General features: G+C 46.5%; 1 protein-coding gene across 1 annotated transcript in view; it reads left to right on the top strand.

The window, feature by feature from the left end:
• Positions 1–4,812: 4,812 nt before the first annotated feature.
• Positions 4,813–25,662, top strand: part of LOC129821559 (bone morphogenetic protein receptor type-2-like) — a 120,720-nt gene continuing 99,870 nt past the window's right edge. Inside the window, exons 1-2 of the mRNA XM_055879221.1 lie at positions 4,813–4,898; positions 5,602–5,735. Of these exons, the coding sequence (XP_055735196.1) occupies positions 4,813–4,898; positions 5,602–5,735 (220 nt within the window). The remainder of the gene's footprint in view (positions 4,899–5,601; positions 5,736–25,662) is intronic.

Consider the following 25,662-nt stretch of genomic DNA (forward strand, 5'->3'; position numbering starts at 1 on the left):
ACATTATGGTATCTATATATTATGGCTGTATACACATTATGGTATCTATATATTATGGCTGTATACATATTATGGTATCTATATATTATGGTATCTATATATTATGGCTGTATACACATTATGGTATCTATATATTATGGTATCTATATATTATGGCTGTATACACATTATGGTATCTATATATTATGGTATCTATATATTATGGTATCTATATATTATGGTATCTATATATTATGGTATTTATATATTATGGTATCTATATATTATGGTATCTATATATTATGGCTGTATACACATTATGGTATCTATATATTATGGCTGTATACACATTATGGTATCTATATTTTATGGCTGTATACACGTTATGGTATCTATATATTATGGTATCTATATATTATGGTATCTATATATTATGGTATCTATATATTATGGTATCTATATATTATGGCTGTATACACATTATGGTATCTATATATTATGGCTGTATACACATTATGGTATCTATATATTATGGCTGTATACATATTATGGTATCTATATATTATGGTATCTATATATTATGGCTGTATACATATTATGGTATCTATATATTATGGTATCTATATATTATGGCTGTATACACATTATGGCTGTATACACATTATGGTATCTATATATTATGGCTGTATACATATTATGGTATCTATATATTATGGTATCTATATATTATGGCTGTATACACATTATGGTATCTATATATTATGGCTGTATACACATTATGGTATCTATATATTATGGCTGTATACACATTATGGTATCTATATATTATGGCTGTATACACATTATGGCTGTATACATATTATGGTATCTATATATTATGGTATCTATATATTATGGCTGTATACACATTATGGTATCTATATATTATGGTATCTACATATTATGGCTGTATACACATTAAGGCTGTATACACATTATGGTATCTATATATTATGGCTGTATACACATTATGGTATCTGTATATTATGGTATCTATATATTATGGTATCTATATATTATGGCTGTATACACATTATGGTATCTATATATTATGGTATCTATATATTATGGTATCTATATATTATGGCTGTATACACATTATGGCTGTATACATATTATGGTATCTATACATTATGGCTGTATACACATTATGGCTGTATACATATTATGGTATCTATATATTATGGTATCTATATATTATGGTATCTATATATTATGGCTGTATACACATTATGGTATCTATATATTATGGCTGTATACATATTATGGTATCTATATATTATGGCTGTATACACATTATGGCTGTATACACATTATGGTATCTATATATTATGGCTGTATACACATTATGGTATCTATATATTATGGTATCTATATATTATGGTATCTATATATTATGGCTGTATACATATTATGGTATCTATATATTATGGCTGTATACATATTATGGTATCTATATATTATGGCTGTATACACATTATGGCTGTATACACATTATGGTATCTATATATTATGGCTGTATACACATTATGGTATCTATATATTATGGCTGTATACATATTATGGTATCTATATATTATGGTATCTATATATTATGGCTGTATACACATTATGGTATCTATATATTATGGCTGTATACACATTATGGTATCTATATATTATGGCTGTATACATATTATGGTATCTATATATTATGGTATCTATATATTATGGCTGTATACACATTATGGTATCTATATATTATGGTATCTACATATTATGGTATCTATATTTTATGGTATCTATATATTATGGTATCTATATATTATGGCTGTATACACATTATGGTATCTATATATTATGGTATCTATATATTATGGTATCTATATATTATGGTATCTATATATTATGGTATCTATATATTATGGTATCTATATATTATGGCTGTATACACATTATGGTATCTATATATTATGGCTGTATACACATTATGGTATCTATATATTATGGCTGTATACACATTATGGTATCTATATATTATGGTATCTATATATTATGGTATCTATATATTATGGTATCTATATATTATGGTATCTATATATTATGGTATCTATATATTATGGTATCTATATATTATGGCTGTATACACATTATGGTATCTATATATTATGGCTGTATACACATTATGGTATCTATATATTATGGTATCTATATATTATGGTATCTATATATTATGGTATCTATATATTATGGTATCTATATATTATGGTATCTATATATTATGGCTGTATACACATTATGGTATCTATATATTATGGCTGTATACACATTATGGCTGTATAAACATTATGGTATCTATATATTATGGCTGTATACATATTATGGTATCTATATATTATGGTATCTATATATTATGGTATCTATATATTATGGCTGTATGCATATTATGGTATCTATATATTATGGCTGTATACACATTATGGTATCTATATATTATGGCTGTATACACATTATGGTATCTATATATTATGGTATCTATATATTATGGTATCTATATATTATGGTATCTATATATTATGGTATCTATATATTATGGTATCTATATATTATGGCTGTATACATATTATGGTATCTATATATTATGGCTGTATACATATTATGGTATCTATATATTATGGTATCTATATATTATGGTATCTATATATTATGGTATCTATATATTATGGCTGTATACACATTATGGTATCTATATATTACGGCTGTATAAACATTATGGTATCTATATATTATGGTATCTATATATTATGGTATCTATATATTATGGCTGTATACACATTATGGTATCTACATATTATGGCTGTATACATATTATGGTATCTATATATTATGGCTGTATACACATTATGGTATCTATATATTATGGTATCTATATATTATGGTATCTATATATTATGGCTGTATACATATTATGGTATCTATATATTATGGTATCTATATATTATGGTATCTATATATTATGGCTGTATACATATTATGGCTGTATACACATTATGATATCTATATATTATGGCTGTATACACATTATGATATCTATATATTATGGCTGTATACACATTATGGTATCTATATATTATGGCTGTATACACATTATGGTATCTATATATTATGGTATCTATATATTATGGTATCTATATATTATGGTATCTATATATTATGGTATCTATATATTATGGCTGTATACATATTATGGTATCTATATATTATGGCTGTAAACATATTATGGTATCTATATATTATGGTATCTATATATTATGGTATCTATATATTATGGTATCTATATATTATGGTATCTATATATTATGGCTGTATACACATTATGGTATCTATATATTACGGCTGTATAAACATTATGGTATCTATATATTATGGTATCTATATATTATGGCTGTATACATATTATGGTATCTATATATTATGGCTGTATACACATTATGGCTGTATACATATTATGGTATCTATATATTATGGCTGTATACACATTATGGCTGTATAAACATTATGGTATCTATATATTATGGTATCTACACATTATGGTATCTATATATTATGGCTGTATACATATTATGGTATCTACATATTATGGCTGTATACATATTATGGTATCTACATATTATGGCTGTATACATATTATGGTATCTATATATTATGGCTGTATACACATTATGGTATCTATATATTATGGTATCTATATATTATGGCTGTATACACATTATGGCTGTATAAACATTATGGTATCTATATATTATGGTATCTATATATTATGGTATCTATATATTATGGCTGTATACACATTATGGTATCTACATATTATGGCTGTATACATATTATGGTATCTATATATTATGGCTGTATACACATTATGGTATCTATATATTATGGTATCTATATATTATGGTATCTATATATTATGGCTGTATACATATTATGGTATCTATATATTATGGTATCTATATATTATGGTATCTATATATTATGGCTGTATACATATTATGGCTGTATACACATTATGATATCTATATATTATGGCTGTATACACATTATGATATCTATATATTATGGCTGTATACACATTATGGTATCTATATATTATGGCTGTATACACATTATGGTATCTATATATTATGGTATCTATATATTATGGTATCTATATATTATGGCTGTATACACATTATGGTATCTATATATTATGGTATCTATATATTATGTATCTATATATTATGGTATCTATATATTATGGTATCTATATATTATGGCTGTATACATATTATGGTATCTATATATTATGGCTGTATACATATTATGGTATCTATATATTATGGTATCTATATATTATGGTATCTATATATTATGGTATCTATATATTATGGCTGTATACATATTATGGTATCTATATATTATGGTATCTATATATTATGGTATCTATATATTATGGTATCTATATATTATGGTATCTATATATTATGGTATCTATATATTATGGCTGTATACATATTATGGTATCTATATATTATGGCTGTATACACATTATGGTATCTATATATTATGGTATCTATATATTATGGCTGTATACACATTATGATATCTATATATTATGGCTGTATAAACATTATGGTATCTATATATTATGGCTGTATACATATTACGGCTGTATACACATCTATTTGCAAAGTTCCTAAACGTGTTGGTACTGATCATGCTCAGGCGAACCCCTCTGTCCAGTGCTTGTCTGTCTGGAAAGCCTCCGCAACTGAAAACATGTCTGTCCGGGACGACCCCACCCGCAGCCGAGCCCTCCCCCGCTCCGTGTGCCGCGGCGAGGGGCTTCTCTACCGACCCGACTGGTCAGCCTTTGCTTTATAGCATCAACACATTTACAACAGGCAGAACTTATGGATGGATATCAAGCGGATTTGATCGGAATAGATTTTTGAAAAACAAGTAGGATCATCAATTTAGTGATTACAGTTTGCTCAGCTTGCTAGTTCACTTAGCTAGTAGAATATGACTGCTTAACTCGCCTATTAAATGCCAGAAAGCCGTATGACAGTGCCCACCCAGCCAACATATTTGACTGTCTAGTTGGCCACTAGGAAACGTCAGGTTACTGTAGCTGCGTTGCATTCATGTCTTGTTTTTAGTAGCATGCTAGCTAGCATACTTTGAATCCTTTTTTCTCGTTGAATGTTAGCTAGCGATGAGAAGTGAATATGTAGCCCACTAACTGTTACAGCGGAGACTCGATGTCGAACAAATCTAAAACGGTTAGGCAATTAATAAGAATAAGGTAGCTAGTTAGGTGATAAGAAAGTAGACAGACAACGTTAGCTATTTTGCTAGCTCCAATAGATTGTATTTGTGTTGTTGCACTGCCTGGGACCTTCTATTGGACAATCACGGTTCGGTAACTAGCTAGTTAGTTCATCGTACATATCAACTGATAGAGCTGGAAAACATTTTAATCATCCCATCCTATTTGATTTGAATGATGTTGGATTTGATCATCCGGGCGAATGTATTCGTTTAACGTTAGTTTACGGATTGAAGGGGGCAAAAAAGCGAGAACTTTTTAAGGAGAAACCGCTCGTCCCAAATGATCCCACCAGCCATGTCAGTCCGGTGCCGAATGTCGGGGCTGGCGGTGGGACTGTACATCATCCTGCTCCTCAGTCCCGTTACTGGTAAGTCTCCTTTACCTCCATTTACCCAGATAGTTTATTCAAATCGATGAAATAAATATACAGACACACTCATTCATTTCCATATGATGTAATTGAAAAATAGATTATGAGTTTTCCATCGCCCTTCCTATAGCCCTAGTTAGTAGTTACTGCAATTTCACAATTTGTTTGCTTTTATTAATGGGATCTGTTGAGAATGACCTGTTATGTGAATGAATGGCAAGCCATGTAATGTCAAGTCAAGGCATTACACCGGCACTGTGAATATGATATTGGCAAGCCACAGCAACAATGCTAGCCTGTCATCCATACTTGGGGGCTATTGATAGGTTATTGATCTGATGGATGGTGAAAGTCTGGTATTATAGGCCATATTGAGATCGGATATTCAGAAAAGGCTCTGATCTACCCTAGATGCTAGTGCTACTTTGGTTGAACGTACTGGAGGCCAATCTGCTGTCAGGAGCCTCCTCAGAGAACATTCAAATGTAGTCCAATTTACTACCATGATGGTAAAGAAAATGAGTCAAGAGGCTTCAGGTATATCAACTCCTACACATTTAATTTTCAGGTTTAAGGCCCTGGTTCCATTCCAGGCTGTATCACAGCGGTCTAAGACCCTGGTTCCATTCCAGGCTGTATCACAGCGGTCTAAGACCCTGGTTCCATTCCAGGCTGTATCACAGCGGTCTAAGACCCTGGTTCCATTCCAGGCTGTATCACAGCGGTCTAAGACCCCGGTTCGAATCCAGGCTGTATCACAGCGGTCTAAGACCCCGGTTCGAATCCAGGCTGTATCACAGCGGTCTAAGACCCTGGTTCCATTCCAGGCTGTATCACAGCGGTCTAAGACCCTGGTTCCATTCCAGGCTGTATCACAGCGGTCTAAGACCCTGGTTCCATTCCAGGCTGTATCACAGCGGTCTAAGACCCCGGTTCGAATCCAGGCTGTATCACAGCGGTCTAAGACCCTGGTTCCATTCCAGGCTGTATCACAGCGGTCTAAGACCCCGGTTCGAATCCAGGCTGTATCACAGCGGTCTAAGACCCTGGTTCCATTCCAGGCTGTATCACAGCGGTCTAAGACCCTGGTTCCATTCCAGGCTGTATCACAGCGGTCTAAGACCCTGGTTCCATTCCAGGCTGTATCACAGCGGTCTAAGACCCCGGTTCGAATCCAGGCTGTATCACAGCGGTCTAAGACCCTGGTTCCATTCCAGGCTGTATCACAGCGGTCTAAGACCCTGGTTCCATTCCAGGCTGTATCACAGCGGTCTAAGACCCTGGTTCCATTCCAGGCTGTATCACAGCGGTCTAAGACCCCGGTTCGAATCCAGGCTGTATCACAGCGGTATAAGACCCTGGTTCCATTCCAGGCTGTATCACAGCGGTCTAAGACCCTGGTTCCATTCCAGGCTGTATCACAGCGGTCTAAGACCCTGGTTCCATTCCAGGCTGTATCACAGCGGTCTAAGACCCCGGTTCGAATCCAGGCTGTATCACAGCGGTCTAAGACCCTGGTTCCATTCCAGGCTGTATCACAGCGGTCTAAGACCCTGGTTCCATTCCAGGCTGTATCACAGCGGTCTAAGACCCTGGTTCCATTCCAGGCTGTATCACAGCGGTCTAAGGCACTGCTTCTCAGTGCTAGAGGCGTCACTATAGACACCCCGGTTCGAATCCAGGCTGTATCACAGCGGTATAAGACCCTGGTTCCATTCCAGGCTGTATCACAGCGGTCTAAGACCCCGGTTCGAATCCAGGCTGTATCACAGCGGTCTAAGACCCCGGTTCGAATCCAGGCTGTATCACAGCGGTCTAAGACCCTGGTTCCATTCCAGGCTGTATCACAGCGGTCTAAGACCCTGGTTCCATTCCAGGCTGGATCACAGCGGTCTAAGACCCTGGTTCCATTCCAGGCTGTATCACAGCGGTCTAAGACCCCGGTTCGAATCCAGGCTGTATCACAGCGGTCTAAGACCCTGGTTCCATTCCAGGCTGTATCACAGCGGTCTAAGACCCCGGTTCGAATCCAGGCTGTATCACAGCGGTCTAAGACCCCGGTTCGAATCCAGGCTGTATCACAGCGGTCTAAGACCCTGGTTCCATTCCAGGCTGTATCACAGCGGTCTAAGACCCTGGTTCCATTCCAGGCTGTATCACAGCGGTCTAAGACCCTGGTTTCATTCCAGGCTGTATCACAGCGGTCTAAGACCCCGGTTCGAATCCAGGCTGTATCACAGCGGTCTAAGACCCTGGTTCCATTCCAGGCTGTATCACAGCGGTCTAAGACCCTGGTTCCATTCCAGGCTGTATCACAGCGGTCTAAGACCCTGGTTCCATTCCAGGCTGTATCACAGCGGTCTAAGACCCCGGTTCGAATCCAGGCTGTATCACAGCGGTATAAGACCCTGGTTCCATTCCAGGCTGTATCACAGCGGTCTAAGACCCTGGTTCCATTCCAGGCTGTATCACAGCGGTCTAAGACCCTGGTTCCATTCCAGGCTGTATCACAGCGGTCTAAGACCCCGGTTCGAATCCAGGCTGTATCACAGCGGTCTAAGACCCTGGTTCCATTCCAGGCTGTATCACAGCGGTCTAAGACCCTGGTTCCATTCCAGGCTGTATCACAGCGGTCTAAGACCCTGGTTCCATTCCAGGCTGTATCACAGCGGTCTAAGGCACTGCTTCTCAGTGCTAGAGGCGTCACTATAGACACCCCGGTTCGAATCCAGGCTGTATCACAACTGGCTGTGATTGGGAGTCCCCATAGGGCGGCACACAATTGGCCCAGCGTCGTCCAGGTTTGGCCGGTGTAGGCCGTCATAGTAAATAAGAATTTGTTCTTAACTGACTTGTCTAGTTAAATAAAGGTAAAATACATTAAATAAAACAGCTGCTGTCCCTGGAGATATGTTGGGGACAGGAGAAGCAAATGAAAGCTTCTGGTTAGATTTGGCTCTCAGGCCTGTCAGGTACATGGCATGCACATCCCAAATGGCACCCTATCCCCTATATAGTGCACTACTTTTAACCAGAACCCTATGGCCAATGGCACCCTATCCCCTATATAGTGTTGAGAAGTATAATAATAATATACCATTTAACAGACTATTTTATCGTAAACAGTCAGTCAAGAATGATGCTGAAGCGTCTAAAGTCCTCCTGCTCAACTCTGGACCTCACAGCCAGTTCCACTGGTGTTTTCATTGTTCCTCTAGTCAGGGACTGATTTAGACCTGGAACACCAGGTGGGTGATTCCCCTCTGAACAGGGACTGATTTAGACCTGGGACACCAGGTGGGTGATTCCCCTCTAATCAGGGACTGATTTAGACCTGGGACACCAGGTGGGTGATTCCCCTCTAATCAGGGACTGATTTAGACCTGGGACACCAGGTGGGTGATTCCCCTCTAATCAGGGACTGATTTAGACCTGGGACACCAGGTGGGTGATTCCCCTCTAATCGGGGCCTGATTTAGACCTGGGACACCAGGTGGGTGATTCCCCTCTAATCAGGGACTGATTTAGACCTGGGACACCAGGTGGGTGATTCCCCTCTAATCGGGGCCTGATTTAGACCTGGGACACCAGGTGGGTGATTCCCCTCTAATCAGGGACTGATTTAGACCCGGGACACCAGGTGGGTGATTCCCCTCTAATCAGGGACTGATTTAGACCTGGGACACCAGGTGGGTGATTCCCCTCTAATCAGGGGCTGATTTAGACCTGGGACACCTGGTGGGTCCAACTCATGATCAGGTACAACAGAAAAGCAGCAGGCTCCGGATCTCGTACGGTAACGGTTGAATACCCCTGCCTCGTAGGGTAACGGTTGAATACCCCTGCCTCGTAGGGTAACGGTTGAATACCCCTGCCTCGTAGGGTAACGGTTGAATACCCCTGCCTCGTAGGGTAACGGTTGAATACCCCTGCCTCGTAGGGTAACGGTTGAATACCCCTGCCTCGTAGGGTAACGGTTGAATACCCCTGCCTCGTACGGTAACGGTTGAATACCCCTGCCTCGTAGGGTAACGGTTGAATACCCCTGCCTCGTAGGGTAACGGTTGAATACCCCTGCCTCGTAGGGTAACGGTTGAATACCCCTGCCTCGTAGGGTAACGGTTGAATACCCCTGCCTCGTAGGGTAACGGTTGAATACCCCTGCCTCGTAGGGTAACGGTTGAATACCCCTGCCTCGTAGGGTAACGGTTGAATACCCCTGCCTCGTAGGGTAACGGTTGAATACCCCTGCCTCGTAGGGTAACGGTTGAATACCCCTGCCTCGTACGGTAACGGTTGAATACCCCTGCCTCGTACGGTAACGGTTGAATACCCCTGCCTCGTACGGTAACGGTTGAATACCCCTGCCTCGTACGGTAACGGTTGAATACCCCTGCCTCGTAGGGTAACGGTTGAATACCCCTGCCTCGTAGGGTAACGGTTGAATACCCCTGCCTCGTAGGGTAACGGTTGAATACCCCTGCCTCGTAGGGTAACGGTTGAATACCCCTGCCTCGTACGGTAACGGTTGAATACCCCTGCCTCGTAGGGTAACGGTTGAATACCCCTGCCTCGTAGGGTAACGGTTGAATACCCCTGCCTCGTAGGGTAACGGTTGAATACCCCTGCCTCGTAGGGTAACGGTTGAATACCCCTGCCTCGTACGGTAACGGTTGAATACCCCTGCCTCGTACGGTAACGGTTGAATACCCCTGCCTCGTAGGGTAACGGTTGAATACCCCTGCCTCGTAGGGTAACGGTTGAATACCCCTGCCTCGTAGGGTAACGGTTGAATACCCCTGCCTCGTAGGGTAACGGTTGAATACCCCTGCCTCGTACGGTAACGGTTGAATACCCCTGCCTCGTAGGGTAACGGTTGAATACCCCTGCCTCGTAGGGTAACGGTTGAATACCCCTGCCTCGTAGGGTAACGGTTGAATACCCCTGCCTCGTAGGGTAACGGTTGAATACCCCTGCCTCGTAGGGTAACGGTTGAATACCCCTGCCTCGTACGGTAACGGTTGAATACCCCTGCCTCGTAGGGTAACGGTTGAATACCCCTGCCTCGTACGGTAACGGTTGAATACCCCTGCCTCGTACGGTAACGGTTGAATACCCCTGCCTCGTACGGTAACGGTTGAATACCCATGCCTCGTAGGGTAACGGTTGAATACCCCTGCCTCGTAGGGTAACGGTTGAATACCCCTGGTCTAAACGATAAGCTAAAGCTGAGAATGTCAGCCATGTTGATCATTTATCACTCCGTTCCACAGGCTGTCGACGCCATTTTATCTTCTTGACAGTTTCTCCCCAAATCACTGAGATAACGGTGATGAGGCAATTTAATGCGGTGAAAAAGTATTTTCTCTATCAGCAGCATACCAGGACCCCACAGCAATTCCAAAACAAACCTCCCCTAGAATCCATATCAGTAATATTTGGGATGGTCTGTCCATGACGAATGGTGGCCTCCTGATTAGTAACTGATGAGGTAGAACAGTAAAACTCCAGACAACATGCCAAGAGAGGAGATGGAATGGGGTGAGGGTCCAAAATGGCACCCTACTCCCTATATAGTGCACTACTTTAGACCAGAGCCCTATGGAACCCTATTCCCTAATAGTGCACTACTATAGACCAGAGCCCTATTCCCTATGTAGTGCACTACTTTAGACCAGAGCCCTATGGCACCCTATTCCCTATGTAGTGCACTACTTTAGACCAGAGCCCTATGGCACCCTACTCCCTAAATAGTGCACTACTTTAGACCAGAGCCCTATGGAACCCTATTCCCTATTATAGTGCACTACTTGTGACCAGATCATCCCAAATGGCACCATTTCCTTTTCCATTTGTTGTTCACTATGAAGGGGAATGGTGTTGACGGACCACATTCTGGTAGATGTTCCGAATGTGACACATATATTTTTCTCCCTTTTAATATTTAAATCGTCTTTCTGATTAAAACGATGAGGAGAAATTCATAAAATTCCACATTAATTCACAATGCAGCTGTGCTGCTGCCAGCAACGGTGTGGGTCTCATTGGTGCGTCCCTTTCAGATGGTTCAGCCTTGCACCTGTACTGCCCTTACTGTACCTCAGTTACAAAGCACGTGTATGGGTTGTCTTCACGCTGTTCACAGTAGAACGGACACCCAAAACACGTGTAGAAGATTAGCCTCGCTCGTCAAAGCGTTTAGTCGTTGTGGATATTGACCCACTATGGTGTTTACTGTCTTACTTCTTATTGCTGAGTCCACCTTTAAGTCACACAGCTTCCTCCAGGTCATAGCCTATCGTTGACCACTAGACCTGACGAGGGAAAACTACTCCTCTCGCTGGGTTAGGCTACAACACATTGTCTTCTGTGTTATTACATTTACATTACATTTAAGTGTTATGTGATCACTGCTCTGTGATTTTGAAGTTTGTGTTTCGGTTAGGGATTCTTCTGCATGTTAAAGATCCCAACTTCGTTTTAAACTTTTTAACGTTCACACCCTTAGTAGATGTATTAAACCAGTCTGATTGGCTGTCTTCAGACGAGATGTCTCATCTCTACGGTGATTAAACCTGTCTGACTGACTGTCTTCAGAAGAGATGTTCAGCATTCTCATCTCTATGGTGATTAAACCTGTCTGACTGACTGTCTTCAGAAGAGATGTTCAGCATTCTCATCGCTATGGTGATTAAACCTGTCTGACTGACTGTCTTCAGAAGAGATGTTCAGCATTCTCATCGCTATGGTGATTAAACCTGTCTGACTGACTGTCTTCAGAAGAGATGTTCAGCATTCTCATCGCTATGGTGATTAAACCTGTCTGACCGACTGTCTTCAGAAGAGATGTTCAGCATTCTCATCGCTATGGTGATTAAACCTGTCTGACTGACTGTCTTCAGAAGAGATGTTCAGCATTCTCATCTCTATGGTGATTAAACCTGTCTGACTGACTGTCTTCAGAAGAGATGTTCAGCATTCTCATCGCTATGGTGATTAAACCTGTCTGACTGACTGTCTTCAGAAGAGATGTTCAGCATTCTCATCGCTATGGTGATTAAACCTGTCTGACTGACTGTCTTCAGAAGAGATGTTCAGCATTCTCATCTCCACGGTGATTTAAGAAGACGCTGCACTGGAAGCCTCCGTTTTCTGAGCTTCGATCCAACTTTGCTCTTGTGATTCTTTTGGCGTTAATCTTTTCATTAGTTTCACAATGTATTCTCTGTCATTTCTTATAACCAATATGAACTTTTGAACATCACATCGGCAGTTTTCTTACCCTACTTCCTGCTTCAACTTGGAGACATCTTCAACAGCCAGGAGTCATCAGACCAGGTAGTCTTGAGACATGGTCCAAGGGCTCAGGTCTTCCGGGAGAGAAGGACAAATCCTCCACAGAGACGAACTGATATTTTTCCGACAGATAAGATCTAAACCGGGCCAGAACTTGTCCGTGTAGACCAGTTAGGGTTTCCAATCTCTCCAAAAGAATGTGGTGATTAATGGTATCAAAAGCAGCACTAAGGTCTAGGAGCACGAGGACAGATGCAGAGCCTCGGTCTGACGCCATTAAAAGGTAATTTACCACCTTCACAGGTGCAGTCTCAGTGCTATGATGGGGTCTAAAACCAGACTGGAGAGTTTCATATACATTATTTGTGAGTGTGTTGCTGCACAACCAGCATTTTGCTACACCCGCAATAACATCTGCTAAATATGTGTATTTGACCAATAAAATAAATTAGATTTGAACAGCTTTTTCTAACATTTTTAAGAGAGGCCGATGTTATTTTCCTGGGTTACGGTCTGGCTTTTTCAGGAGAGGCTTTATTACTGTCACTTTTAGTGAGTTTAGTACAAACACAGAGGATAAGAAGCCGTTTATTATGTTCAACATAGGAGGGCCAAGCACAGGAAGTAGCTATTTCGGTACTTTAGTTGGAATAGGGTCCAGTAGGCAGCTGGAAGGTTTAGAGGCCATGACTATTTTCGTGAATGTGTCGAGATTTAGGGTTAAAACACTTGAGTATCTCCATTGATCCTAGGTTCTGGGAGTTCTATGTAGACTCAGGACAACTGAGGAAGTTCATCACTGTCGAGGTGAAGGCCATTTTCTGTATACCAGGGAGCTAATTTCTTGTGACAAAGGTTTTGGTTTTTAGAGGTGCGACTAGCATCTAGAATATTCCGTAAAGTTAAGTTTAGATCCTTGGTTAGGTGGTTAACTCTGATGTGGAGGGAGTTCACATTGACTCTGTACCGGCGCCCCCTGTATATAATGCAGGTAGTCCCAGCCCACCCTATCAAAGGCCTTTTCTGCGTCTAGGGATAAGGCCGCTACTGAAGTATCCAACTCTGTAGCCTTCCAGATGACATGCAGGTGTCTAAGATCATCAGATGAAGTTCTGCCAAATCCCACCTGGTCTTTATGATTTTCTTAATGATATTATTCACCCTCATAGACAGAAGTTTTGTAAACAATTTTCCATCGCAATTTATCAAAGAAATTGGACAGGAGCTCCCACACTCATGGGGATCCTTCCCCTGTTTGAGGATTAGGGGGATTACTGCGAGTTCAACTGTGTCAATCGATGTGTTCAGTGTTTCCAATATGTCTGTGCTAAGCTGCAAACCTTTTATAGAAATGACTGGGTATCCCATCTAACCCCAGTTTTACCACTAGGTCCTTATCTTATAGTTTCGGTCAATCCCCCACCCAAAGTAATGGGGCGGTCGAGCCACTTCCTGTCTTCCTCTGTTAGTTTCGGAAGGTTTGAATTCTGAGAGAATGCCTCTACTTTCTGCATAGGACTGTCTGAAGTATAACGTTCCTGATAAAAGTCTCTAAATATATTGTTTCTTTATGGTTGGTAATCAGCTTGGCTGTCTTATTTCAGATTCCACCTACTTGCCGATCTGGTTCTCTAGATTTCAAATGAACGGCCAACAGTTTTCCTTTTTCACCAGCTTCCTGCCATCTCTGCTTCAGGGAATATTCATCCCGTATTTGGTTTTTCACCAGCTTCCTGCCATCTCTGCTTCAGGGAATATTCATCCCGTATTTGGTTTTTCACCAGGTTCATCAGAGAAAGGATGTTTATCATTGGACCAATAATCTCTCTCCAGTTTCTCTGTTTCAAGTTTGATCCATGTTCTGTTTATCCGGTTTCGTAATAGTAGCTGATTGTCGTATCATTACTTCCTGTATGTTCCTGTATGTTACTTCCTGCTTTCAAGTCTTCCCAGACATTTACCCGTTTTCGGGGGAACTGTTGTTTGTTTCAAAGAATATCGTAATGTGTTGTTTTTAAGGAATTCACCAAACACCTTGTGGTGTAAGAGGCTGGTGTTAATTCGCCCACATTTAGATTTTCTCTTTCTTCTTCTCCTCCTATTCCAACAGATCAACGGGCGCGTGGTCTGTCACACTGCAAGCACCCGCCTTATCTATGAGCGAGTGTGAGATCAGGAAGTAGCCAGTGTGTGAATAAACAGTCTATTTGAAAATGTAATCACGAGCGGTTGGATAGATCATCGTAAAGACCAGCATCTTTACACAGTGTTTTGGAGGTCTTGGTTAGAACATTTAGGGGATTTATCTAAAACAGAAAAAGCATCAGGGACCTGATGGGGGAGGGGGGGGTCAAAATCAAAAGTAACAGTCAGTATCTGATGTGGCCACCAGCTGCATTAAGTACTGCAGTGTATCTCCTCCTCATGGACGGCACCAGATTTGCCAGTTCTTGCTGTGAGATGTTACCCCACTCTTCCACCAAGGCACCTGCAAGTTCCCGGACATTTCTGGGGGAGAATGGCCCTAGCCCTCCAATCCAGCAGGTCCCAGACGTGCTCAATGGGATTGAGATCCGGGCTCTTTGCTGGCCATGGCAGAACACTGACATTCCTGTCTTGCAGGAAATCACACACAGAACGAGCAGTATGGCTGGTGGCTTTGTCATGCTGGAGGGTCATGTCAGGATGAACCTGCAGGAAGGGTACCACATGAGGGAGGAGGATGTCTTCCCTGTAACGCACAGCGTTGAGATTGCCTGCAATGACAACAAGCTCAGTGCGATGATGCTGTAACACACCATCACTGACCAAAGACCGGTGCATAGCGGCTCATGTTAATAGAACTCCTTCACTGACTCAAAACACCCCTCCTTCTTCCTCCGTCTCCTCCTCCGTCTCCATCTCCTCCTCCTCCGTCTCCTCCTCCTCCGTCTCCTCTGTCTCCTCCGTCTCCGTCTCCTCCTCCTCCGTCTCCTCCTCCGTCTCCTCCTCCGTCTCCTCCTCCTCCGTCTCCTCTGTCTCCTCCGTCTCCTCCTCCTCCTCCGTCTCCTCCTCCGTCTCCTCCTCCTCCTCCGTCTCCTCCTCCGTCTCCATCTCCTCCTCCTCCTCCTCCGTCTCCGTCTCCTCCTCTGTCTCCTCCTCCTCCTCCTCCGTCTCCGTCTCCTCCTCCTCCTCTGTCTCCGTCTCCTCCTCTGTCTCCGTCTCCTCCTCTGTCTCCGTCTCCGTCTCCTCCTCTGTCTCCTCCTCCTCCTCCTCCTCCTCCGTCTCCGTCTCCTCCTCCTCATCTGTCTCCGTCTCCTCCTCCTCCTCTGTCTCCGTCTCCTCCTCTGTCTCCGTCTCCTCCTCTGTCTCCGTCTCCTCCTCTGTCTCCGTGTCCTCCTCCTCTGTCTCCGTCTCCTCCTCCTCTGTCTCCGTCTCCTCCGTCTCCGTCTCCTCCTCCTCCGTCTCCGTCTCCTCCTCCTCCGTCTCCTCTGTCTCCTCTGTCTCCTCTGTCTCCGTCTCCTCCTCTGTCTCCGTGCCCTCCTCCTCTGTCTCCGTCTCCGTCTCCTCCTCTGTCTCCGTCTCCTCCTCTGTCTCCGTCTCCTCCTCCGTCTCCGTCTCCTCCTCTGTCTCTGTCTCCTCCTCTGTCTCCGTCTCCTCCTTTGTCTCCGTGTCCTCCTCCTCTGTCTCCGTCTCCTCCTCCTCCGTCTCCGTCTCCTCCTCCTCCGTCTCCTCTGTCTCCTCTGTCTCCTCCGTCTCCATCTCCTCCTCCTCCTCCTCCTCCGTCTCCGTCTCCTCCTCTGTCTCCGTCTCCTCCTCTGTCTCCGTCTCCTCCTCTGTCTCCGTGTCCTCCTCCTCTGTCTCCGTCTCCTCCTCTGTCTCCGTCTCCTCCTCCTCCGTTTCCTCTGTCTCCGTCTCCTCCTCTGTCTCCTCTGTCTCCTCCTCTGTCTCCTCTGTCTCCGTCTCCGTCTCCTCCTCTGTCTCCGTCTCCTCCTCCTCCGTCTCCGTCTCCTCCTCTGTCTCCGTCTCCTCCTCCTCTGTCTCCTCCTCCTCTGTCTTTCCTCCTCCGTCTCCTCCTCCTCCTCTGTCTCCGTCTCCTCCTCTGTCTCCGTCTCCTCCTCCTCATCCTCCGTCTCCGTCTCCTCCTCTGTCTCCGTCTCCTCCTCCTCTGTCTCCTCCTCCTCCTCCTCTGTCTCCGTCTCCTCCTCTGTCTCCGTCTCCTCCTCCTCCTCCGTCTCCGTCTCCTCCTCTGTCTCCGTCTCCTCCTCCTCTGTCTCCTCCTCCTCCTCCTCTGTCTCCGTCTCCTCCTCCTCCTCCTCCGTCTCCGTCTCCTCCTCTGTCTCCGTCTCCTCCTCCTCTGTCTCCTCCTCCTCCTCCTCTGTCTCCGTCTCCTCCTCCTCCTCCTCCGTCTCCGTCTCCTCCTCTGTCTCCGTCTCCTCCTCCTCTGTCTCCTCCTCCTCCTCCTCTGTCTCCGTCTCCTCCTCCTCTGTCTCCTCCTCCTCCTCCTCTGTCTCCGTCTCCTCCTCTGTCTCCGTCTCCTCCTCTGTCTCCGTCTCCGTCTCCTCCTCTGTCTCCTCCTCCTCCTCCTCCTCCTCCGTCTCCGTCTCCTCCTCCTCATCTGTCTCCGTCTCCTCCTCCTCCTCTGTCTCCGTCTCCTCCTCTGTCTCCGTCTCCTCCTCTGTCTCCGTCTCCTCCTCTGTCTCCGTGTCCTCCTCCTCTGTCTCCGTCTCCTCCTCCTCTGTCTCCGTCTCCTCCGTCTCCGTCTCCTCCTCCTCCGTCTCCGTCTCCTCCTCCTCCGTCTCCTCTGTCTCCTCTGTCTCCTCTGTCTCCGTCTCCTCCTCTGTCTCCGTGCCCTCCTCCTCTGTCTCCGTCTCCGTCTCCTCCTCTGTCTCCGTCTCCTCCTCTGTCTCCGTCTCCTCCTCCGTCTCCGTCTCCTCCTCTGTCTCCGTCTCCTCCTCTGTCTCCGTCTCCTCCTCTGTCTCCGTGTCCTCCTCCTCTGTCTCCGTCTCCTCCTCCTCCGTCTCCGTCTCCTCCTCCTCCGTCTCCTCTGTCTCCTCTGTCTCCTCCGTCTCCATCTCCTCCTCCTCCTCCTCCTCCGTCTCCGTCTCCTCCTCTGTCTCCGTCTCCTCCTCTGTCTCCGTCTCCTCCTCTGTCTCCGTGTCCTCCTCCTCTGTCTCCGTCTCCTCCTCTGTCTCCGTCTCCTCCTCCTCCGTTTCCTCTGTCTCCGTCTCCTCCTCTGTCTCCTCTGTCTCCTCCTCTGTCTCCTCTGTCTCCGTCTCCGTCTCCTCCTCTGTCTCCGTCTCCTCCTCCTCCGTCTCCGTCTCCTCCTCTGTCTCCGTCTCCTCCTCCTCTGTCTCCTCCTCCTCTGTCTTTCCTCCTCCGTCTCCTCCTCCTCCTCTGTCTCCGTCTCCTCCTCTGTCTCCGTCTCCTCCTCCTCATCCTCCGTCTCCGTCTCCTCCTCTGTCTCCGTCTCCTCCTCCTCTGTCTCCTCCTCCTCCTCCTCTGTCTCCGTCTCCTCCTCTGTCTCCGTCTCCTCCTCCTCCTCCGTCTCCGTCTCCTCCTCTGTCTCCGTCTCCTCCTCCTCTGTCTCCTCTGTCTCCTCCTCCTCTGTCTCCGTCTCCTCCTCCTCCTCCTCCGTCTCCGTCTCCTCCTCTGTCTCCGTCTCCTCCTCCTCTGTCTCCTCCTCCTCCTCCTCTGTCTCCGTCTCCTCCTCCTCTGTCTCCTCCTCCTCCTCCTCTGTCTCCGTCTCCTCCTCTGTCTCCGTCCCCTCCTCTGTCTCCGTCTCCTCCTCCGTCTCCGTCTCCTCCTCTGTCTCCGTCTCCTCCTCTGTCTCCGTCCCCTCCTCTGTCTCCGTCTCCTCCTCTGTCTCCGTCCCCTCCTCTGTCTCCGTCTCCTCCTCCGTCTCCGTCTCCTCCTCTGTCTCCGTCTCCTCCTCTGTCTCCGTCCCCTCCTCTGTCTCCGTCTCCTCCTCTGTCTCCGTCTCCTCCTCTGTCTCCGTCTCCATCTCCTCCTCCTCCTCTGTCTCCGTCTCCATCTCCTCCTCCTCCTCTGTCTCCGTCTCCATCTCCTCCTCTGTCTCCGTCTCCTCCTCTGTCTCCGTGTCCTCCGTCTCCATCTCCTCCTCCTCCTCTGTGTCCGTGTCCTCCTCCTCTGTCTCGTCTCCTCCTCTGTCCCGCTGTCTTTCCTCCTCCGTCTCCTCCTTCTCCTCTGTCTCCGTCTCCTCCTCTGTCTCCGTGTCCTCCTCCTCTGTCTCCGTGTCCTCCTCCTCTGTCTCCGTGTCCTCCGTCTCCATCTCCTCCTCCTCCTCTGTCTCCGTCTCCTCCTCTGTCTCCGTCTCCTCCTCTGTCTCCATGTCCTCCTCCTCTGTCTCCGTCTCCTCCTCTGTCTCCATCTCCTCCTCTGTCTCCATCTCCTCCTCCTCCTCCGTCTCCTCCTCTGTCTCCGTCTCCTCCTCCTCTGTCTCCGTCTCCTCCTCTGTCTCCGTCTCCTCCTCCTCTGTCTCCATCTCCGTCTCCTCCTCTGTCTCCGTGTCCTTCGTCTCCATCTCCTGCTCCTCCTCTGTCTCCGTGTCCTCCTCCTCTGTCTCCGTCTCCTCCTCTGTTTCCGTCTCCTCCTCTGTCTCCGTCTCCTCCATATCCGTCTCCTCCTCTGTCTCCGTGCCCTCCTCCTCCTCCTCCGTCTCCATCTCCTCTGTCTCCTCTGTCTCGCTGTCTTTCCTCTCTGAGTCTCTGGGTTCTGACAGTAGAAGGCTGAGCTGATGTACTGAGCCACCACTATCACAGCCTACTTTCATCTCATTGTAGACCTGTTAAGGGGCTGGATAGGGTGTGTTAAGGGGCTGGATAGGGTGTGTTAAGGGGCTGGATAGTGTGTTAAGGGGCTGGATAGTGTGTGTTAAGGGGCTGGATAGGGTGTGTTAAGGGGTTGGATAGCGTGTGTTAAGGGGCTGGATAGTGTGTGTTAAGGGGCTGGATAGGGTGTGTTAAGGGGCTGGATAGCGTGTGTTAAGGGGCTGGATAGTGTGTGTTAAGGGGCTGGATAGCGTGTGTGTTAAGGGGCTGGATAGGGTGTGTTAAGGGGCTGGATAGGGTGTGTTAAGGGGCTGGATAGTGTGTGTTAAGGGGCTGAATAGTGTGTGTTAAGGGGTTGGATAGTGTGTGTTAAGGGGCTGGATAGGGTGTGTTAAGGGGCTGGATAGTGTGTTAAGGGGCTGGATAGTGTGTGTTAAGGGGCTGGATAGGGTGTGTTAAGGGGTTGGATAGCGTGTGTTAAGGGGCTGGATAGTGTGTGTTAAGGGGCTGGATAGGGTGTGTTAAGGGGCTGGATAGCGTGTGTTAAGGGGCTGGATAGTGTGTGTTAAGGGGCTGGATAGTGTGTGTTAAGGGGCTGGATAGGGTGTGTTAAGGGGCTGGATAGCGTGTGTTAAGGGGCTGGATAGTGTGTGTTAAGGGGCTGGATAGAGTGTGTTAAGGGGCTGGATAGGGTGTGTTAAGGGGTTGGATAGCGTGTGTGTTAAGGGGCTGGATAGCGTGTGTGTTAAGGGGCTGGATAGCGTGTGTTAAGGGGCTGGATAGCGTGTGTTAAGGGGTTGGATAGCGTGTGTGTTAAGGGGCTGGATAGCGTGTGTGTTAAGGGGCTGGATAGCGTGTGTTAAGGGGCTGGATAGCGTGTGTGTTAAGGGGCTGGATAGCGTGTGTGTTAAGGGGCTGGATAGTGTGTGTTAAGGGGCTGGATAGTGTGTGTTAAGGGGCTGGATAGTGTGTGTTAAGGGGCTGGATAGGGTGTGTTAAGGGGCTGGATAGTGTGTGTTAAGGGGCTGGATAGCGTGTGTTAAGGGGCTGGATAGCGTGTGTTAAGGGGCTGGATAGGGTGTGTTAAGGGGCTGGATAGTGTGTGTGTTAAGGGGTTGTATAGCGTGTGTTAAGGGGCTGGATAGGGTGTGTTAAGGGGCTGGATAGTGTGTGTTAAGGGGCTGGATAGTGTGTGTTAAGGGGCTGGATAGTGTGTGTTAAGGGGCTGGATAGTGTGTTAAGGGGCTGGATAGTGTGTGTTAAGGGGCTGGATAGGGTGTGTTAAGGGGCTGGATAGGGTGTGTTAAGGGGCTGGATAGGGTGTGTTAAGGGGCTGGATAGGGTGTGTTAAGGGGCTGGATAGGGTGTGTTAAGGGGCTGGATAGTGTGTGTTAAGGGGCTGGATAGTGTGTGTTAAGGGGCTGGATAGTGTGTGTTAAGGGGCTGGATAGGGTGTGTTAAGGGGCTGGATAGTGTGTGTTAAGGGGCTGGATAGTGTGTGTTAAGGGGCTGGATAGTGTGTGTTAAGGGGCTGGATAGGGTGTGTTAAGGGGCTGGATAGGGTGTGTGTTAAGGGGCTGGATAGCGTGTGTGTTAAGGGGCTGGATAGGGTGTGTTAAGGGGCTGGATAGCGTGTGTTAAGGGGCTGGATAGTGTGTGTTAAGGGGCTGGATAGCGTGTGTTAAGGGGCTGGATAGGGTGTGTTAAGGGGCTGGATAGGGTGTGTTAAGGGGCTGGATAGTGTGTGTTAAGGGGCTGGATAGGGTGTGTTAAGGGGCTGGATAGTGTGTGTTAAGGGGCTGGATAGTGTGTGTCAAGGGGCTGGATAGTGTGTGTTAAGGGGCTGGATAGGGTGTGTTAAGGGGCTGGATAGGGTGTGTTAAGGGGCTGGATAGCGTGTGTTAAGGGGCTGGATAGCGTGTGTTAAGGGGCTGGATAGGGTGTGTTAAGGGGCTGGATAGCGTGTGTTAAGGGGCTGGATAGCGTGTGTTAAGGGGCTGGATAGTGTGTGTTAAGGGGCTGGATAGCGTGTGTTAAGGGGCTGGATAGCGTGTGTTAAGGGGCTGGATAGTGTGTGTTAAGGGGCTGGATAGCGTGTGTGTTGCTCGGCTAGCATTGCGTGTTGGGCTGCGGTGTTAACTCTTTGTGACACATGCTGTGATGGGACGCAGTCTCTGCCCTGAACAGTCTCTGCCCTGAACAGTCTCTGCCCTGAACAGTCTCTGCCCTGAACAGTCTCTGCCCTGAACAGTCTCTGCCCTGAACAGTCTCTGCCCTGAACAGTCTCTGCCCTGAACAGCCTCTGCCCTGAACAGTCTCTGCCCTGAACAGTCTCTGCCCTGAACAGTCTCTGCCCTGAACAGTCTCTGCCCTGAACAGTCTCTGCCCTGAACAGTCTCTGCCCTGAACAGCCTCTGCCCTGAACAGCCTCTGCCCTGAACAGCCTCTGCCCTGAACAGTCTCTGCCCTGAACAGTCTCTGAACAGTCTCTGCCCTGAACAGTCTCTGCCCTGAACAGCCTCTGCCCTGAACAGCCTCTGCCCTAAACAGTCTCTGAACAGTCTCTGAACAGTCTCTGCCCTGAACAGCCTCTGCCCTGAACAGTCTCTGCCCTGAACAGCCTCTGCCCTGAACAGCCTCTGCCCTGAACAGCCTCTGCCCTGAACAGTCTCTGCCCTGAACAGTCTCTGCCCTGAACAGCCTCTGCCCTGAACAGCCTCTGCCCTGAACAGCCTCTGCCCTGAACAGCCTCTGCCCTGAACAGTCTCTGCCCTGAACAGTCTCTGCCCTGAACAGCCTCTGCCCTGAACAGTCTCTGCCCTGAACAGCCTCTGCCCTGAACAGCCTCTGCCCTGAACAGCCTCTGCCCTGAACAACACACACACACAAAAGTAAATAGCTCTTGAAGCACTTTCAACCACACTGAACATTTCACATGAGCATAACTATTCAGGGTATCAAAGATACCCCCATTGAGTTGTCTCTCTGTCTGTAGACAGTGTGATCAGCAGTTGGTAGGTAGAGAGTGATGGCAGCAGAGTCTGCAGTGGTCTGTGGCGTGTCTGTGTACAGGATACTGCTCTGCTACAGGCTAGGTTTTAGACTAAACAATGGCTTTCCCTCTGGCTCCGTTGGGGAGAGACATTCCCTTGTAGCGATGACGACCTCCGCCTCTTACCCACACCCCACCCTGCCTGCCCATGGAGCCAGAGGGAGAGCCATTGTTTAGTCTGAACCTGGCCTGTAGCAGAGGAGCACAGTGTCCCCCCCTCACGAGTTCTACTGGCTGTCAGACTGAATCTGAGCCCAGACACATTTCACACACTAATAGACAAATATATACTGCCCTCTACCAGACAGTCCTGTGGTCTATATACAGACTGCCCTCTAGCAGACAGTCCTGTGGTCTATATACAGACTGCCCTCTAGCAGACACTCCTGTGGTCTATATAGACTGCCCTCTAGCAGACAGTCCTGTGGTCTATATATAGACTGCCCTCTAGCAGACAGTCCTGTGGTCTATATACAGACCGCCCTCTAGCAGACAGTCCTGTGGTCTATATAGACTGCCCTCTAGCAGACAGTCCTGTGGTCTATATACAGACTGCCCTCTACCAGACAGTCCAGTGGTCTATATACAGACCGCCCTCTAGCAGACAGTCCTGTGGTCTACATACAGACCGCCCTCTAGCAGACAGTCCTGTGGTCTATATAGACTGCCCTCTAGCAGACAGTCCTGTGGTCTATATACAGACTGCCCTCTAGCAGACAGTCCTGTGGTCTATATAGACTGCCCTCTAGCAGACAGTCCTGTGGTCTATATACAGACTGCCCTCTAGCAGACACTCCTGTGGTCTATATAGACTGCCCTCTAGCAGACAGTCCTGTGGTCTATATATAGACTGCCCTCTAGCAGACAGTCCTGTGGTCTATATACAGACCGCCCTCTAGCAGACAGTCCTGTGGTCTATATAGACTGCCCTCTAGCAGACAGTCCTGTGGTCTATATACAGACTGCCCTCTACCAGACAGTCCAGTGGTCTATATACAGACCGCCCTCTAGCAGACAGTCCTGTGGTCTATATACAGACCGCCCTCTAGCAGACAGTCCTGTGGTCTATATAGACTGCCCTCTAGCAGACAGTCCTGTGGTCTATATACAGACTGCCCTCTACCAGACAGTCCTGTGGTCTATATACAGACTGCCCTCTAGCAGACACTCCTGTGGTCTATATAGACTGCCCTCTAGCAGACAGTCCTGTGGTCTATATATAGACTGCCCTCTACCAGACAGTCCTGTGGTCTATATACAGACCGCCCTCTAGCAGACAGTCCTGTGGTCTATATAGACTGCCCTCTAGCAGACAGTCCTGTGGTCTATATACAGACTGCCCTCTACCAGACAGTCCTGTGGTCTATATACAGACCGCCCTCTAGCAGACAGTCCTGTGGTCTATATACAGACCGCCCTCTAGCAGACAGTCCTGTGGTCTATATAGACTGCCCTCTACCAGACAGTCCTGTGGTCTATATACAGACCGCCCTCTAGCAGACAGTTGTGGTCTATATACAGACCGCCCTCTACCAGACAGTCCTGTGGTCTATATACAGACCGCCCTCTAGCAGACAGTCCTGTGGTCTATATACAGACCGCCCACTACCAGACAGTCCTGTGGTCTATATACAGACTGCCCTCTACCAGACAGTCCTGTGGTCTATATATAGACTGCCCTCTACCAGACAGTCCTGTGGTCTATATACAGACCGCCCTCTAGCAGACAGTCCTGTGGTCTATATAGACTGCCCTCTAGCAGACAGTCCTGTGGTCTATATACAGACTGCCCTCTACCAGACAGTCCTGTGGTCTATATACAGACCGCCCTCTAGCAGACAGTCCTGTGGTCTATATACAGACCGCCCTCTAGCAGACAGTCCTGTGGTCTATATAGACTGCCCTCTACCAGACAGTCCTGTGGTCTATATACAGACCGCCCTCTAGCAGACAGTCCTGTGGTCTATATACAGACCGCCCTCTACCAGACAGTCCTGTGGTCTATATACAGACCGCCCTCTAGCAGACAGTCCTGTGGTCTATATACAGACCGCCCTCTACCAGACAGTCCTGTGGTCTATATACAGACTGCCCTCTACCAGACAGTCCTGTGGTCTATATAGACTGCCCTCTACCAGACAGTCCTGTGGTCTATATACAGACCGACCTCTAGCAGACAGTCCTGTGGTCTATATACAGACCGCCCTCTACCAGACAGTCCTGTGGTCTATATACAGACCGCCCTCTAGCAGACAGTCCTGTGGTCTATATACAGACCGCCCTCTACCAGACAGTCCTGTGGTCTATATACAGACTGCCCTCTACCAGACAGTCCTGTGGTCTATATACAGACTGCCCTCTACCAGACAGTCCTGTGGTCTATATACAGACCGCCCTCTAGCAGACAGTCCTGTGGTCTATATACAGACCGCCCTCTAGCAGACAGTCCTGTGGTCAATATAGACTGCCCTCTAGCAGACAGTCCTGTGGTCTATATACAGACTGCCCTCTACCAGACAGTCCTGTGGTCTATATATAGACTGCCCTCTAGCAGACAGTCCTGTGGTCTATATACAGACCGCCCTCTACCAGACAGTCCTGTGGTCTATATACAGACCGCCCTCTAGCAGACAGTCCTGTGGTCTATATACAGACTGCCCTCTAGCAGACAGTCCTGTGGTCTATATAGACTGCCCTCTAGCAGACAGTCCTGTGGTCTATATACAGACTGCCCTCTAGCAGACACACCTCTGTGGTCTATATAGACTGCCCTCTAGCAGACAGTCCTGTGGTCTATATATAGACT

The sequence above is a fragment of the Salvelinus fontinalis genome, chromosome 23 (genome assembly GCF_029448725.1).
Source record: "Salvelinus fontinalis isolate EN_2023a chromosome 23, ASM2944872v1, whole genome shotgun sequence".
NCBI lineage: Eukaryota > Metazoa > Chordata > Actinopteri > Salmoniformes > Salmonidae > Salvelinus > Salvelinus fontinalis.